This window comes from Peromyscus californicus, unplaced genomic scaffold, assembly GCF_007827085.1.
Source record: "Peromyscus californicus insignis strain IS unplaced genomic scaffold, ASM782708v3 Scaffold_17__1_contigs__length_78620276, whole genome shotgun sequence".
NCBI classification, from domain to species: domain Eukaryota; kingdom Metazoa; phylum Chordata; class Mammalia; order Rodentia; family Cricetidae; genus Peromyscus; species Peromyscus californicus.
In genome coordinates this window covers 3,214,649-3,228,291 of record NW_026294469.1, presented here as the reverse complement: position 1 = coordinate 3,228,291, position 13,643 = coordinate 3,214,649, and the positions used below count along the sequence as shown (strand labels likewise).

At 46.4% G+C, this 13,643-nt stretch overlaps 1 protein-coding gene across 4 annotated transcripts in view; it reads left to right on the top strand.

The window, feature by feature from the left end:
* Positions 1-6,754: 6,754 nt before the first annotated feature.
* Ankrd29 (ankyrin repeat domain 29) overlaps positions 6,755-13,643 on the top strand; it is a 59,782-nt gene continuing 52,893 nt past the window's right edge. For all 4 annotated transcript variants that reach the window (XM_052741545.1, XM_052741541.1, XM_052741544.1 and 1 more), the window contains exon 1: positions 6,755-6,848. In XM_052741545.1, the coding sequence (XP_052597505.1) occupies positions 6,837-6,848 (12 nt within the window). In that variant the 5' untranslated portion in view covers positions 6,755-6,836. The remainder of the gene's footprint in view (positions 6,849-13,643) is intronic.

Below are 13,643 nucleotides of genomic sequence, written 5' to 3'. Positions count from 1 at the left end.
CACTCAGAAAAGTTCCAAGCAGCTTCTTAAGCAGAGGAAAGAGTGGGAACCTGGCACACTGTCTGTGCTCAGCTGGTTCTTTTCAGTTCTGTTGTTTGAAGTGATTACTTATGTCATTCTATTATTAAATAACATTCAGGACTCAAACAACTGCTATAACTTTAGAAATGACAGAGACAGCTGCCTGCCTGGACAGTCATCCAAAGTTCCTCTGCAACATTGGGGCATCCATCTTCGGCCTACAGGCCTAGAATATGTGACAGACTATTTTGTGAAGCAGGATTTTGAAGGACTGTCCTACCTTGTCTTGACAAAGTTTGCAGGTCACCTTCTTTTGTGTCCTGCTTGTCCAATTTGGACTGCATGCTGTCAGCAGTGGAGGCAAGGGCAGTTTCTTGCCCAGTGGCTAACTTTGCCACAATGAAAGCAAACTCCATGTGAAGGTTCTCTGATGCCCATCATCTTTTTTGAAGTAAATTGGTGCTGCCACAAGCAGACATGTCTCACATGAAAACATACCTAACATGGCCACATTGATTGTTAGATGACTAACTACTAACCTGTATTTCTTAATTATCCTAAATAGTTTGTAATAATAACTTCCAAGACAAGAAATTTACATTACATTTTTAAATGAGCTGATGTAGCCACTTAAGAATGGGTATTGACTCAACCACATGACTATCATGTCCCCCTCAAAGGTGTGCCAGACCTACCACCAGGACACAGGGCTGCGCTCAACTGTCAGATAACTTGGAACTCTACATCTCCTGTGTCGACCTGTCCACATCTTGCTACTTGGACTGGAACAATGTGACTCTGAGGAACTTTGCCAAATACTTTCTCCATCGATCTTGTGAGGAGAGGGAACATGCTGAGAAACTGATTTAAGTTGAGTACCTTGTTAGGTGGCCAAATATTCCTGCAGGATATCAAGAATCCAGACCAAAGCCAGGCGGTGGTGTGTGCCTTTAATTCCTTCACTCAGGAACCAGAGGCAGGTGGATCTTTGAGTTCAAGGCCAGCCTGGTCTACAGAGTGACTTCCAGGACAAAGAAACCCTGTCTCGAAAAACCAACCAAACAAACAAAAAACAAAAACAAACAAACAAAGAATCCAGATGTCTGGGAAAGCATGCTGAAACGGAGTGTGCCTCACACTTGGAAAAGAGTGTGAACCAGTCACTCCTGGAGCTGCACAGAGGCCACTGACAAAAATATCTGCACTGAGATGCCTTACCAAACGAGTGGGTGAAATCCATCAAAGAACACAGTGACCGTGTAACCAACTTGTTGAAGATGAGAGCTCCCAACTCTGCCTTGGTGGAACAGCTTTTTGACAAACACACCCTGGAACACATCCAAAGCATCGACTTGAGTTCTTTAGTCTGTACTATACCTTCAAATGGAGAAATTTGGTGCAAATTAAAAAAAAAAAAAGGAGAATGGGCATCTGCCTGGAACTTTACCTCACGGAGAACAAACAGGCTGTGCCTGCCCATCACCTGTCACGGGACATCTGTCTGTTTCAGACTCAGCAAGTACCCTTTTACCATACTTAAGTTTGTGCATCATATGACACCTGGCCAGACCCCACTACTGTATCTGTCCCTTGAGTGGAGGGGACAGGGTCCTGCTGCTGCAGCATAGAGGCTTGGGTACACACCACTTCCCCTGCACTGGCTGTCAGGAGTAACCCACTGGCCATGGAGAACCAAGTCCTGCCATGAGTCTATCCTACTTTGTCTCTGAGTAAAATGGCATTCTTACGCAGAGACTGACTACATGGCTTCCCTAAGATGAGGTGGTAGATATTCAGTGACCCAGATGACAGGCAGCAGGTGACTCTTGCTGACTGGGTTTTATCTACAGTCTTAAGATTGTCAAGTGGAGAGCAAGTGAGTCCCTTCTGACACTGGGCCAGCACTTGCATATGAACTGGTGAGTTAACACAGTGGGAGAGCAGGGCTCTGCTATTCTGGGTTCAAATCCTTGCTATGATCACAAGTTTCTCACCTACCAAGGCTTTCCATTTTTTCACCAATAATAACTTTTGCCTAGTATAAGAAGGAGAATTAAAATCTGAGGCACATTCAAAATGTCAGCACATGGTGGATCTTGGTTAGTGTGGGTTAGTTCCTGATCCTTTGTTCCTGCTTTTCCAATCTTACCATCTATCAGGAATCTTCCAATGGAAACAAAGACAGAAACCACTGCAAGTGATTTAAACAAGAAATCCAGGGGCAAGAAAGTCATGATTGGATAATACATGGCCTTGGTGACACTATTGTCTGTTCTGTCACCAAGATTTTCTTCCCATATCGCAAAGTGGTTGCACCAATCTTGGGTCTCATATCCATGTAAGACCATCTCTTCCTGCACAGATCTCCCCACATAGGCCCACACCACTACCACGACCCAGAACAGCTTCCCTCCTGTCTCAGAAATCAGAATCTGACACATGTCCACAATTAAACCATGTGTAATTACAAGACCAGAAAAGGCTTTGGACAGAACAAGAGTCATAGACCCTACCTGTCTTAGTTAGGGTTTTTATTGCTTTGAAGAGACACCATGACCACGGAAACTCTTATAAAGAAAACATTTAATTGGAGTGACTCGATTACAGTTTCAGAGGTTTAGTTCATTATCATCATGATGGGGAAACATGGCAGCATGTAGGCAGATCTGGTGCTGGAGTTGAGGGTACTACATCTGGCAGGCAACAGGAAGTTGAATGAGACACTGGACGGTATCCCGAGCACAGGAGGCCTCAAAGCCCGCCCCTATAGTGACACACTTCCTCTAACAAAGCCACACCTCCTATAGTGCAACACCCTATGAGATTATGGGGGCCAATTACATTCAAACCACCACATTCCATTCGCTGGCCCCCATGAGCTTATAACAATATCATAATGCCAACTGCATTTAGTTCAACTTCAGAAATCCCCATAGTCAATAACAGTTCTAAACTTGTTTCAAAGTCCAAAGTCTCTTCTGAGACTCATGCAATCTCTTAACTACAATCCCCTATAAAATCAAGATCAAAAAGCAGATCACATACTTCCAACATATAATGGCACAGGATCTACATTACCATTTCAAATGTAGGGAAGGGAGCACAGTGAGGAAATACTGGACCAAAGCAAGACCAAAAACCAGCTGAGCAAACTCCAAACTTTGAATCTCCGTGTCTGATGTCAAAATGCTCTTCAGCTCTCCGACTCTGTTCAAGTTTGACTGAAAGAATACTTCTTTTTCTTGGGCTGGTTCCACTCCCTGTTAGCAGCTTTCCTCAGCAGGTGTCCCACAGCTCTGGCATCTCTAATAGCTTGCATTCTCCAAGACAATCTAGACTTCAATTTCACAGCTTCACACAATGGCCTCCCTACTAGGCTTCCATTCAGGGACACCCCTGACACATGCCTGGCCTCTGTGACTGTCTTTAGGCATGGAGGCAAATTCCACAACCCATTTCTTCTATCCTTAACTCTAAAGCCAGAACCACATGACCAAAGCTGCCAAGTTCTGTTACTTGTTGGGGCTGGAACATCATCCTCTTGTTCAATTACATTTTCACCAGCTTTCTGTCCTTCACTACCTGAGCTTGTCTGTCCTGAAACTTGCTCTGTAGACCAGGTTGGCCTCAAACTTTGAGATCCACCAGCCTCTGCCTTCCCAATGCTGGGACTAAAGGCGTGCTAATTACATTCAAACTACCACACTGCCTTTGCCTATGTCCTGTTGCTATAACAAAATACCTAAGACTGAGTACTTTATAAAGAACTGAGATTTATTTGGTTTACAGTCCTGGAGTCTGGAAAGTCCAAGAGCATGGTGCCTCCATCAGCCCAAAGTCTTGTGGTAAGGACCTTCCTGCCTCATCAGATCATGGTAGAGGGTGTCTGTTGGGTAGCCTGCCCTCCACTCACACCCCACACCTCCCCCCATGATTTGAAACATTCCATCCTAGAGGTGAGTTCTATAGGTCATGAAATTTTAAAGCATTCTCTTCAAGAGGGAGGTGTGAGGTTCATGAGACTCAGTAAATAAATAAACCTCGGAAAAAAACTAAAACAAACAAGACTCACAAGGCCTCTCCACAAAGTTCTAAAAATAGTAAATGGTTACTAGGGACAAGAAGGGAAGAGTCTCATATGGATAAGGAAGTGGGAGGGTATGGACTTCCTTCCATGTCAGGCTCAGTGTGGGTCACTGATAAATTTTGGGGTGAGCTATTTTAGAAAAATTTGTCTGATGGTGACCCCGACAGTTTTGTTTTCTCTGGGGACTGTTTTATGAAGATGAACTTAGCCAGGTGTGTGGGGCGGTGCATTAAGCACCCACAGAGACCAAAAATAATCCCATCAGCCAGGTGCAGGATTGCTGTGTGAGTCCCATTTTTCCAGAGACAAGAAAGGATCAGCACCCTGGCCAGAGGCTGCCAGAAAGCACTTCCAGGGCAGCCTGTGGTGGTGGAAGTGAAAAGATATTTATAGCCAAACAGGGTTAACTAGCCTATCGGTTATTAGCAAGTCTAGCCCTATCGGTTACTAGCAAGTCACTCTCAGGGCCTCAGTCTTCTCTGCGGAGTGGGATGAGACCCATCTCCCAGGATTTTCACAAGGAAGCCGACTAGTTCTTAAGTACAAATATTAAATGACTGTTCTTCCCTCTCTCCATGTGCCCATCCAACCTGCAGGCAGGGCTCTACTGCTTGCCTTATGTCACAGTAACCACAGCAACGTGAAAGTTAGTGTTGTCCATAGAGGGATCTAAGACAAGGGGGAAAGGTTGAGTCTTTTTTGATTTAAAAAAATATATTAAAAAGTTGTCAAAGCAAAATGGATCAAAGGCCTTGAAACTTTGAAACTGCTAGGAGAAAAACATCAGATACAGGCTAGGACTTCCTAAAAAGGACTCCATTAGCCTAACAGCTAATAGCAAGAATTGACAAATAGGAATTCACAAAAGAGTTACATTTCCATTTTCAGGTTCGCTTTTATTTGTACTTGTATTTTTAACAACTTTACAATGAAATATTCATCACAAATGCAGTTGAGAAGAGGGAGGGAGACACGGACAGGGTGATGAGAGAATGGATGAAGGAAGGAAGGAGGGAGACACAGACAGGATAATGAGAGAATGAATGAATGAAGGAGACACAGACAGGGTGATGAGAGAATGAATGAATGAAGGAGACACAGACAGGGTGATGAGAGAATGAAGGAAGGAGGGAGATGCAATGAGAGAATGAATGAATGAAGGAGACACAGACAGGGCGATGAGAGAATGAATGAATGGCTCCCACCGGGCTGGAGGGTAAGACATCCACCTTTTTACCTTTACATTGGAATCTTCTAATATTTTTACTTTTATGCACTGAAAACAATATTTTTAATTTAAAAATGGCCCTTCCACTGCTAATCACCCCAAGCCCAGTCCAAGGGCAGCGGTCTGTGTGAGGAGTGGACAGCTGTGCATCAGGCGGACACGAAAAGGGCATTGTTACAGCAATAAAACAGAAAAAGGTGGCATGTCTGCTCCAAAAGGAAACCCGCTGCCCATGCGATCAAAAGGTTCCTTTCAAAAACTTTCCCATCAACACTACTAGAAAGGAGGGGGGAGACACCCACAAATTCTTGGAAAAGAACAAAAGAGAAAAGGAATGGGAAAAACAAAAATAAAAATAGCTATTTGAAAGAGTGCTGGGATGGTGGACCAAGTCCTCCATAACTTGGTTTTATAATACCATGACATTTGTTCTGTACTGAAGGCTGAGCATCAGCTAATACAAACAAGGTTCCTCCTGGGCCTGCGGGCTTAAACGTGTGGGTGTGAGTGAGGGGAATGTGTGTGCGACGCTAAGAGCACGGTGTGTATGGAATTTGGAAAGTGTGTATGTGGAGCACTTTGGAGAGATGGATGTACAACCTGAGGTGTGTGGTGTACAAAGGACATCAGTGTGGGGGCGTCCGGGGTGCAGACTCTGTGTGGAGAGCCTATGTGAATGGTGTGTGCCATGGCATGGAGGATCTCACTGGTACAGTGTGGAGACCTGTATATGGAAGCTGTGTGTGTGAAGCGTGATGTGAACATGAGAACTCTTGGAAACTTACGTGAAGTGTGACATAAGTGTGGAGGGTGTCCTGGGTGGGTGTGATCACTGTGTGTGGAAGCTGTGTGTGTAGTGCAGGATATCAGTGTGGAGGGCGTCCTGGGTTGGTGTGATCACTGTGTGTGTGGAAGCTGTGTGTGTGGTGCAGGATATCAGTGTGGAGAGTGTCCTGGGTGGGTGTGATCACTATGTGTGGAAGCTGTGTGTGTGGTGCAGGATATCAGTGTGGAGGGCGTCCTGGGTGGGTGTGATCACTGTGTGTGGAAGCTGTGTGTGTGGTGCAGGATATCGTGTGGAGAGCGTCCTGGGTGGGTGTGATCACTGTGTGTGGAAGCTGTGTGTGTGGTGCAGGTTATCAGTGTGGAGGGCGTCCTGGGTGGGTGTGATCACTGTGTGTGGAAGCTGTGTGTGTGGTGCAGGATATCGTGTGGAGGGCGTCCTAGCGTGGAGTATGGAGAACTGTGTGTGTGGAAGCTGTCTGTGGAGCGTGACGTGAGTGTGGAGAGCTCAGAGTGCACGCGGAATTCGGGGCTGTGCGCGTGTGCCCGCGGGGTGAGGCGTGTCAGCGCGGCCGGAGCCCAGTGCGCGCGCGATCCCGGCGCCGCGCTGTCACTCGGCGGGAGCGCGCGGGGCGGCCCCTCTGCGGCAGGCGGCGGCGGGCGGGGAAGGCGGGCGGCGAGCGGGGAAGGCGGGCGGCGGCCTCGGACACGTGCAGGATGTCCTTCAAGGTGAGCGGCGCGGGCCGGGGCGGGAGGACTCGGGCGGCTCCTGCTCTCCAGCTGGACGCACTTTCCGCGGGGTCCGGTGAGCCCGGCGGGCGGCGGGGACTGTCGCCATGGTAACAGGCCGCGACCAGGAAGAAGCCTGCGGAGGTCAGGGCTTCCCCGCAGCACCCCAGCCAGGCCCTCCGGGTCCTCCAGCACCCGCCTCCTCCTCAGAGCACTTATCTGCAGGGCGGAAGTGCTTTTGATCGCCAGGCTTCTGCGTCCAAAGGACTCTTGTCTTTTTTGAAGAGTTCATTCATTAAAGTCGTTCCATTTAATCCCCACACTTGAGGGTGAAAGTGGGAGCCATTGATTTGTCCTGGCTGGAAGGTTTTAATAAAAACAAGTCAAATGGATCGGATATTTAAAATGTGCCTTGGTGACTGGGCGGTGGTGGCGCACGCCTTTAATCCCAGCACTCGGGAGGCAGAGGCAGGCGGATCTCTGTGAGTTCGAGGCCAGCCTGTTCTACAGAGCGAGATCCAGGAAAGGCGCAAAGCTACACAGAGAAACCCTGTCTCGAAAAACCAAAAAAAAAAAAAAAAAAAAAAATGTGCCTTGGTGAACCAGTCTTCGGGGGTGATGCTCTGGAGGGATGATGCTCTAATTGGCTATTCTAGTTTTCTTCTTTCTTTCTTTCTTCCTTCCTTCCTTCCTTCCCTTCTTTCTTTCTTTCCTTCTTTCTTTCTTCCTTCCTTCCTTCCTTCTCTCTCTCTCTCTCTCTCTCTCTCTCTCTCTCTCTCTCTCTCTCTCTCTCTCTCTTTGTTTTGTTTTTGAGTCGATAAAGACAGAGACGCTAAATAACCCTCCCAGATTCGCAACTATAAAGCTAATGGTGTTAAGACTGAAATCTGGGTGCATCAAACTCCAAAGCTCCTGCCGCCATCTCTTTTAATAACTTGTTTGAGCAGAGGAATAACAGGACGAGATTTGCATGTCAGAAAGACACTGGCTACCGCTGGAGACAGGCAGGGTAGGGGGACACACCTTCAGAACTATGTTATGGTTAACGTTCTGACGATATGTCTCCCTACCCTGCCTTGTTCGGGTGTGTGTGTGATGTGATCAAAATACATTTTATGAAATTCTTAAGAATTAATACAAATATAATTTAAACTTCTTTAAATTAAAAGAAATGGATTTGGGCTGGAATGTAGGCAGAAAGAATGGAAGGAGTTAGACAAATGACAAGATTCGTTTGAAGTGGCAGTTTGTTAACTGGTGTTACTCACGAGTCGGGAAGGCAGGAGAGACAAAGGTGAAATGTTGGTTTGGAACAGTTTGAGCGTGAATGGGAACCCACACAAAGGTGCTGATTAGACAGATAGCCAGAGTGGAAGCTTAGCAGATGGAGATGAGATTTTTGCAGGGAGCAGAATTATGTGCTAACTGAACCCAAGGTTAATGTGCTCGCTCTGCAAGTGTGAAGAAGACTGAGATTTAACATGGGGAACTGGGGATGTGGCTCCCGGGTAAGGACCGGTTCAAATGGCTTGTTCAGGTTGTAACTTCAGTGTTCAGGATAGGGGGGCAAAGACAGACAGAGTCCAGTGGCTCACTGGCCAGCCAGCCTGGTTTTACTGAGAGGCCCTTTCTCAAACAATAAAGTGGAGAGCAATGGAAGAAGACATCTGACCTTGATCTTTGACCTCTGAAACACACAACATGCACACCTGTGTGAACACACATCTGTGTGTCCTGGGGATCAAACTTTTATCATCCGATTTGTCAGCAGACATGTCCCATACATACACACAAGCTCAAAAACAAAACAAAAAGATTTAGAATAACAGAATAAGAAGCCCAGTGAGAAAACTGAGAAAGAACAACCAGATACGATGGAAAACAAACAAACAAACAACAACAACAGAAGCATGTGCCGAGGAGCTCTAGTCTTTCAGTAAAAATGAACAGGGCCTTAGTGTTAGATTCCACAGGGAACTGAACTAAGAATGAAAAAGACCACTGGATTTCATAACACAACAGCCCCTGGTGGCTGGCCAAGGGCAGTTTTGCAAAGGATTAGGTTCAGGAGCCAGATTACAATAGCGAGTGGAACTTGTGGAACCCACAGCATTGGGAACTCCTTCAAGAGATTCTGGAAACTTGTTTTTGTTGTGGTGGTTGTTTGTTTTGTCTCAGGCCATGGCTGCAGCTGGGATCCACAGTTGACACAGATTTATTTGCTTTATGATGGTTGAAATTGAGCATCCTTAAATGATCACCAGCAAATCGCTAAGCTGCACGGGTGGGTAATTAGCACTGAGGAGATGTTCAACATCATTTACTATCAGGGACATGCAAATCAAAACCACACTGAGATACTGCTCCACTCCCACGAGGATGACCAATTAGCAAGACAGTGGCAGAGATGTGCAGGAATGGAACCCCATACATCGCTGGGGGGGACTGTAATAGGATATGGTCATTTTTACTCAATTTTTCCATGTTTTGTTTGTGTGTACATGTATGTGTATGCTTGTTTGTCTGGGAGGGCATGTGTATGGGTGTGAGTGCACATGTATGCTGGTGTACAGGTGTACATGGAAGCCTGAGGTCAATGTCAAAAATCATACTTGCTTGTACTTCTGCCCTAGCCAATGAGACAAAGCCTCCCTGACAGAGCTAGCTCGCTCTGGGGACCCTCTCCAAGGCTGTAATTATGGATGGGCAGTCATTTCTCACACTTGCAGAGCGAGCACATTAACCTCTGAGCCATCTTGCCCAACACAGATGTGAGTTCTCAAAAGTCTGGTCTGTCTTCAAAACCTTTAAAACACAAAATTATCACATGACCCAAGGAATGTGCTCCTAGATATGTACATGTCAGAAGTGAAAATATGTCCATACAAAAGCATGTATACCCATTCACAGCAATAGTGTTTAAAATAGGCAAAAAATGGAACCACTCCAAATGTCCATCAGCTGATGATACAGTTTGCATTGTAAATAACAGGCTGGGAGACTTAAACAGCAGACGCTGTTTTTTCTGAAGTTCTAGAGACTAGGAAGTCTGAGGTCGGGTGCTGGGTGCTGGCCAACTTGTGTCTAGTGAGGCTCTTTTCTTGGCTTGCAGCTTGCTACTTGATACCTGATTCCTTGCAGAATGGAAAGAAAAACCTCTGGCCTCTCTTCTCTTTTTGTATTTTAACATTTACTGGGTTTTGTGTTGTGGACACATGCATGCCCATGGTGTTCTTGAAGAGGTCAGAGGACAGCATGCAGTTGGAGTTCTCTCCTTCCACCTTTTGGGTCATGGGGATCAAGATCAAGTCATCAGACTTAGCGGCATCTTCATCCGCTGAGCCATCCAGCTGGCCTTCTTCCTGTTCTTAAAAGGTCAAAATAAATCCCCCCTTAAGTTGTTTCCATCAGGTGTTTTGTAACAGTGACACAAAATGTAACTATATAATACAATTGTTCAGTCAAAAGAAATGAACCCTTAATACATGCTGCAGTGTGGGAACCTTGGACATCCACACAGTAAGTGGAACAAGTCATGTCTAGAAAGGTGAATCTGTAGAGACAGAAAGTAGATTAGTGTTGTAAGGGCGAGGAGGGGAAGGAATATTAATATGTAAATGGGTATGAAAGTTTCTTTGTGGGGAGTGATGGAATGTTCTGGAATGAATAGTAGCGATGGTTGTGGAACCAAAAACCTTAGATTGCATTTTTGAGAGGGTTATGTAGCATGTGAATTGTGTTTCAATACAAATGTGTTTTCAAGTGGCAATGGGGCATGTCTTGAATGCTTGAGAATAGAAGCGAGAATTGCAAGCAGGTGATCTTTGCAGGAGGCAGAGGGGAAGCAACCTGAGCAGAGTGCTTCCACTAGCTAGAGAGATGAACCAGAAAAGTGGGGGTGACTCTCCCGTGGGGCTTAAAGGACAGGAGGGGAAGTTGAGCCTCAACTGAGAGGAAGCTGAACATTACTTGATGTTTTCTAAAGTAAGACCTGTGATGAGTTCTGGACTTGGTGAAATGAATGATAAGCAGTGCTGGTTACCACGTGGAAAGGTCACGGTCACGACAGAACCCAGTGTTAGTTTCAGAGTTTTATTAGGAGGAAGGGGTGGGGGAGCGCGTGCAGAGAGCAGAGGGAAAGATAGTGGGGTGGGGGGAGAGAGCAGAGCAGAGAGGGTGGGGTCTGTGTCCAGCGTTTTAAGGGCTCCTGGTGAAGGGGCCTTATGGAGCTACATCACGCATGCGCTGATTGCGTGATCACGCCGCGCATATAGCTGCCAGCGCCCACTGATGACGTCAGACCCTTGGCTTAACTCCTGAACTGCGCATGTGCAGTCATGTAGCTGGAGTGAGGGCAGAGTTCTAACACTTGGGGTAAGCGGAAAGGAAGCTTCTGGGCTGAGACGGTGGCTCAGTTGTCTGGCAAACATGAGGACCTGGGTTCTAGCCCCCGGCCAGGCATGTGGCACATGCTGGTGATCCGGCACTGAGGAGGTAGGGACAGGACAGGCAGATCCCCGAGGCTTGCCGGCCGGCCGGCCTAGTGTGCTTGCAGAGCTCCAGAGCAATGAAAGGCTCTGTCTCAAAGAAAAAGATGACCAGCACCTAAGGAATGACGGTGAGGACTGTCCTCTGATATATATATATCATGAGTTAATGAAAAAAGAGGCCATGAATTTGAAAAGGAGCAAGGAGGAAGGGGGGTTGTGGGAAAAGGTTTAGAGGGAGGAAAGGGAAGGAGGAAATGATGTAATTATGTTATAATCTCAAAAAAGAAAGTAATTTTGTTGTTTTTAGTTTTTTGATATGAGATCCCACTGTGTTGTCCAGGCTGGACTGAAACTCACTCTGTAGACCAGGCTGTCCTCGAACTCACAGAGATCCACCTGCCTCTGCCACCTGAGTGCTGGGATTAAAGGTGTGCGCCACCGCCACCTGGCAGAAATAATTTTTAATACCATCTTTGTAAGTGGCTAGCTTGTCTTGAAGGAGCAGAGATCTGTACGTCTGACTGAAGGGCAGTTGTCTAGAATCCAGATCTTGTGCTGCAGTGTGAGAAGACCCTGCCTCCACCAGGAAGGGGAAGTGGGGAGGCTGAAGCAGAGAGAGAAAGAGAAGTCTGCGCTGGTAACGAAGACTTAGCCAGGAGCAGAGTGGAATGGTGTTCAGGGAAAGGCCCCAAGTTCCAGCCAGTCGTGACTTATGTTAGCAAGGCTCTTCGTCTGCCTCCCATCGGTTCAAGGGTATTGAAACACACTCAGCCCACAGTAATTGTGGAGACTTTACTGTAAACTTTTGGAGAATTTTTATGACATTTGTGTTCTAAACTATTTACTTAGGTATGAGTAATTTACCTTTCAACTATGCCTTTTGTTCTACAGTTGCTGCCTGTACTCAGTAACTGTGGTGAAAACAGCCAGACTTGTACATTGTTTTCTCCTGGGATCAACGTTATTCCAAATTCAACAATTAACTAAGTTGACAAGATGTTGTGTTCTTTAACAATTTCTTGAACATTTATTAGCTTTAACATGGGAGCCAGGAGTTAACCTTTTTATTTTCAGCCCAAGTGTTTGGGTCTTCAAACCCCATGAACAAAAAGTCAGCATTGTTGATGCTTCCATGAGAGTCTGCAAGGCATCATACATCACAGTTTCTGCCATTTGTGTTGAGTTGGAATCACTGCATGTGGACAGTGTGACTCTGAACCACATGGGCCCCTTCAAAGCTGTTATGGCTTTTTTCTGTTGTTACCAGTCCCCTTATTTCACAACCAGGGCCTTGCACAGGGTAATCAGGATCTCTACCACTGAGTTCCACCCCAGCCCTGCTAGCTCCCACTTCCCTCAGGCACCAGCTTGCCCCCAGAAATCTACTTTCCTAATTGGCAATTCCTAATTTGTTCTGGCCAAGGAAGTAGGCATATATACAGTGTGTGCTGGCTGGTTTTATGTCAACCATGTATGAGCTGGAGTCATTTGGGATGAGGAGACCTCAACTGAGACAATGTTCCCACCAGACTGGCCTGTAGTCAAGCCTGTGGGGCGTTTTCTTAACTGATTATTGATGTGGAAGGGTGCAGTCCATTGGGGGTATAGCACACCTGGGCAAGCGGTCCTGGATGGTATAAGAAAGCAGGCTGGGCCGGGCGGTGGTGGCGCACGCCTTTAATCCCAGCACTCGGGAGGCAGAGTCAGGCGGATCGCTGTGAGTTCAAGGCCAGCCTGGACTACCAAGTGAGTTCCAGGAAAGGCGCAAAGCTACACAGAGAAACCCTGTCTCGAAAAACCAAAAAAAAAAAAAAAAAAAAAGAAAGCAGGCTGAGCAAGCCAGTAAGCAGCACTCCTCCATGGCCTCCGCTTCAGTTCCTGCCCTGACATCCCTCAGTAATGGACTGTTAAGTGGAAGTAGAAGATTAAATAGACAAGTTTCCTCCTGAAGTTGCTTTTAGTCATGATGTTTTATCACAACAGTAGAAAGCTAAGTAAGACACAGTGGAAATTGAGGGCTTTTGTTCTTTGGTTGTTGTTGGTGGTGGTGATAGTGGTGGTGGTGGTGGTGGTGGTGGTGGTGGTGGTGGTGGTGTGTGTGTGTGTGTGTGTGTGTGTGTATAGTAAGGTTCATGGATTTCAGTACATTGGCTTTTGACTTTGTAACTGCTATTCCAACCACTCAAGTCTTGGTCTTCAGGACTGAGGCTGCCAAGAGCCCTACTCATTTGGGGATGGGGGAAGTTTATGATCAGAGAAAATATCACTGCCAGCTAAACAGAAGTTTCTAGAACTTTCTTGACCA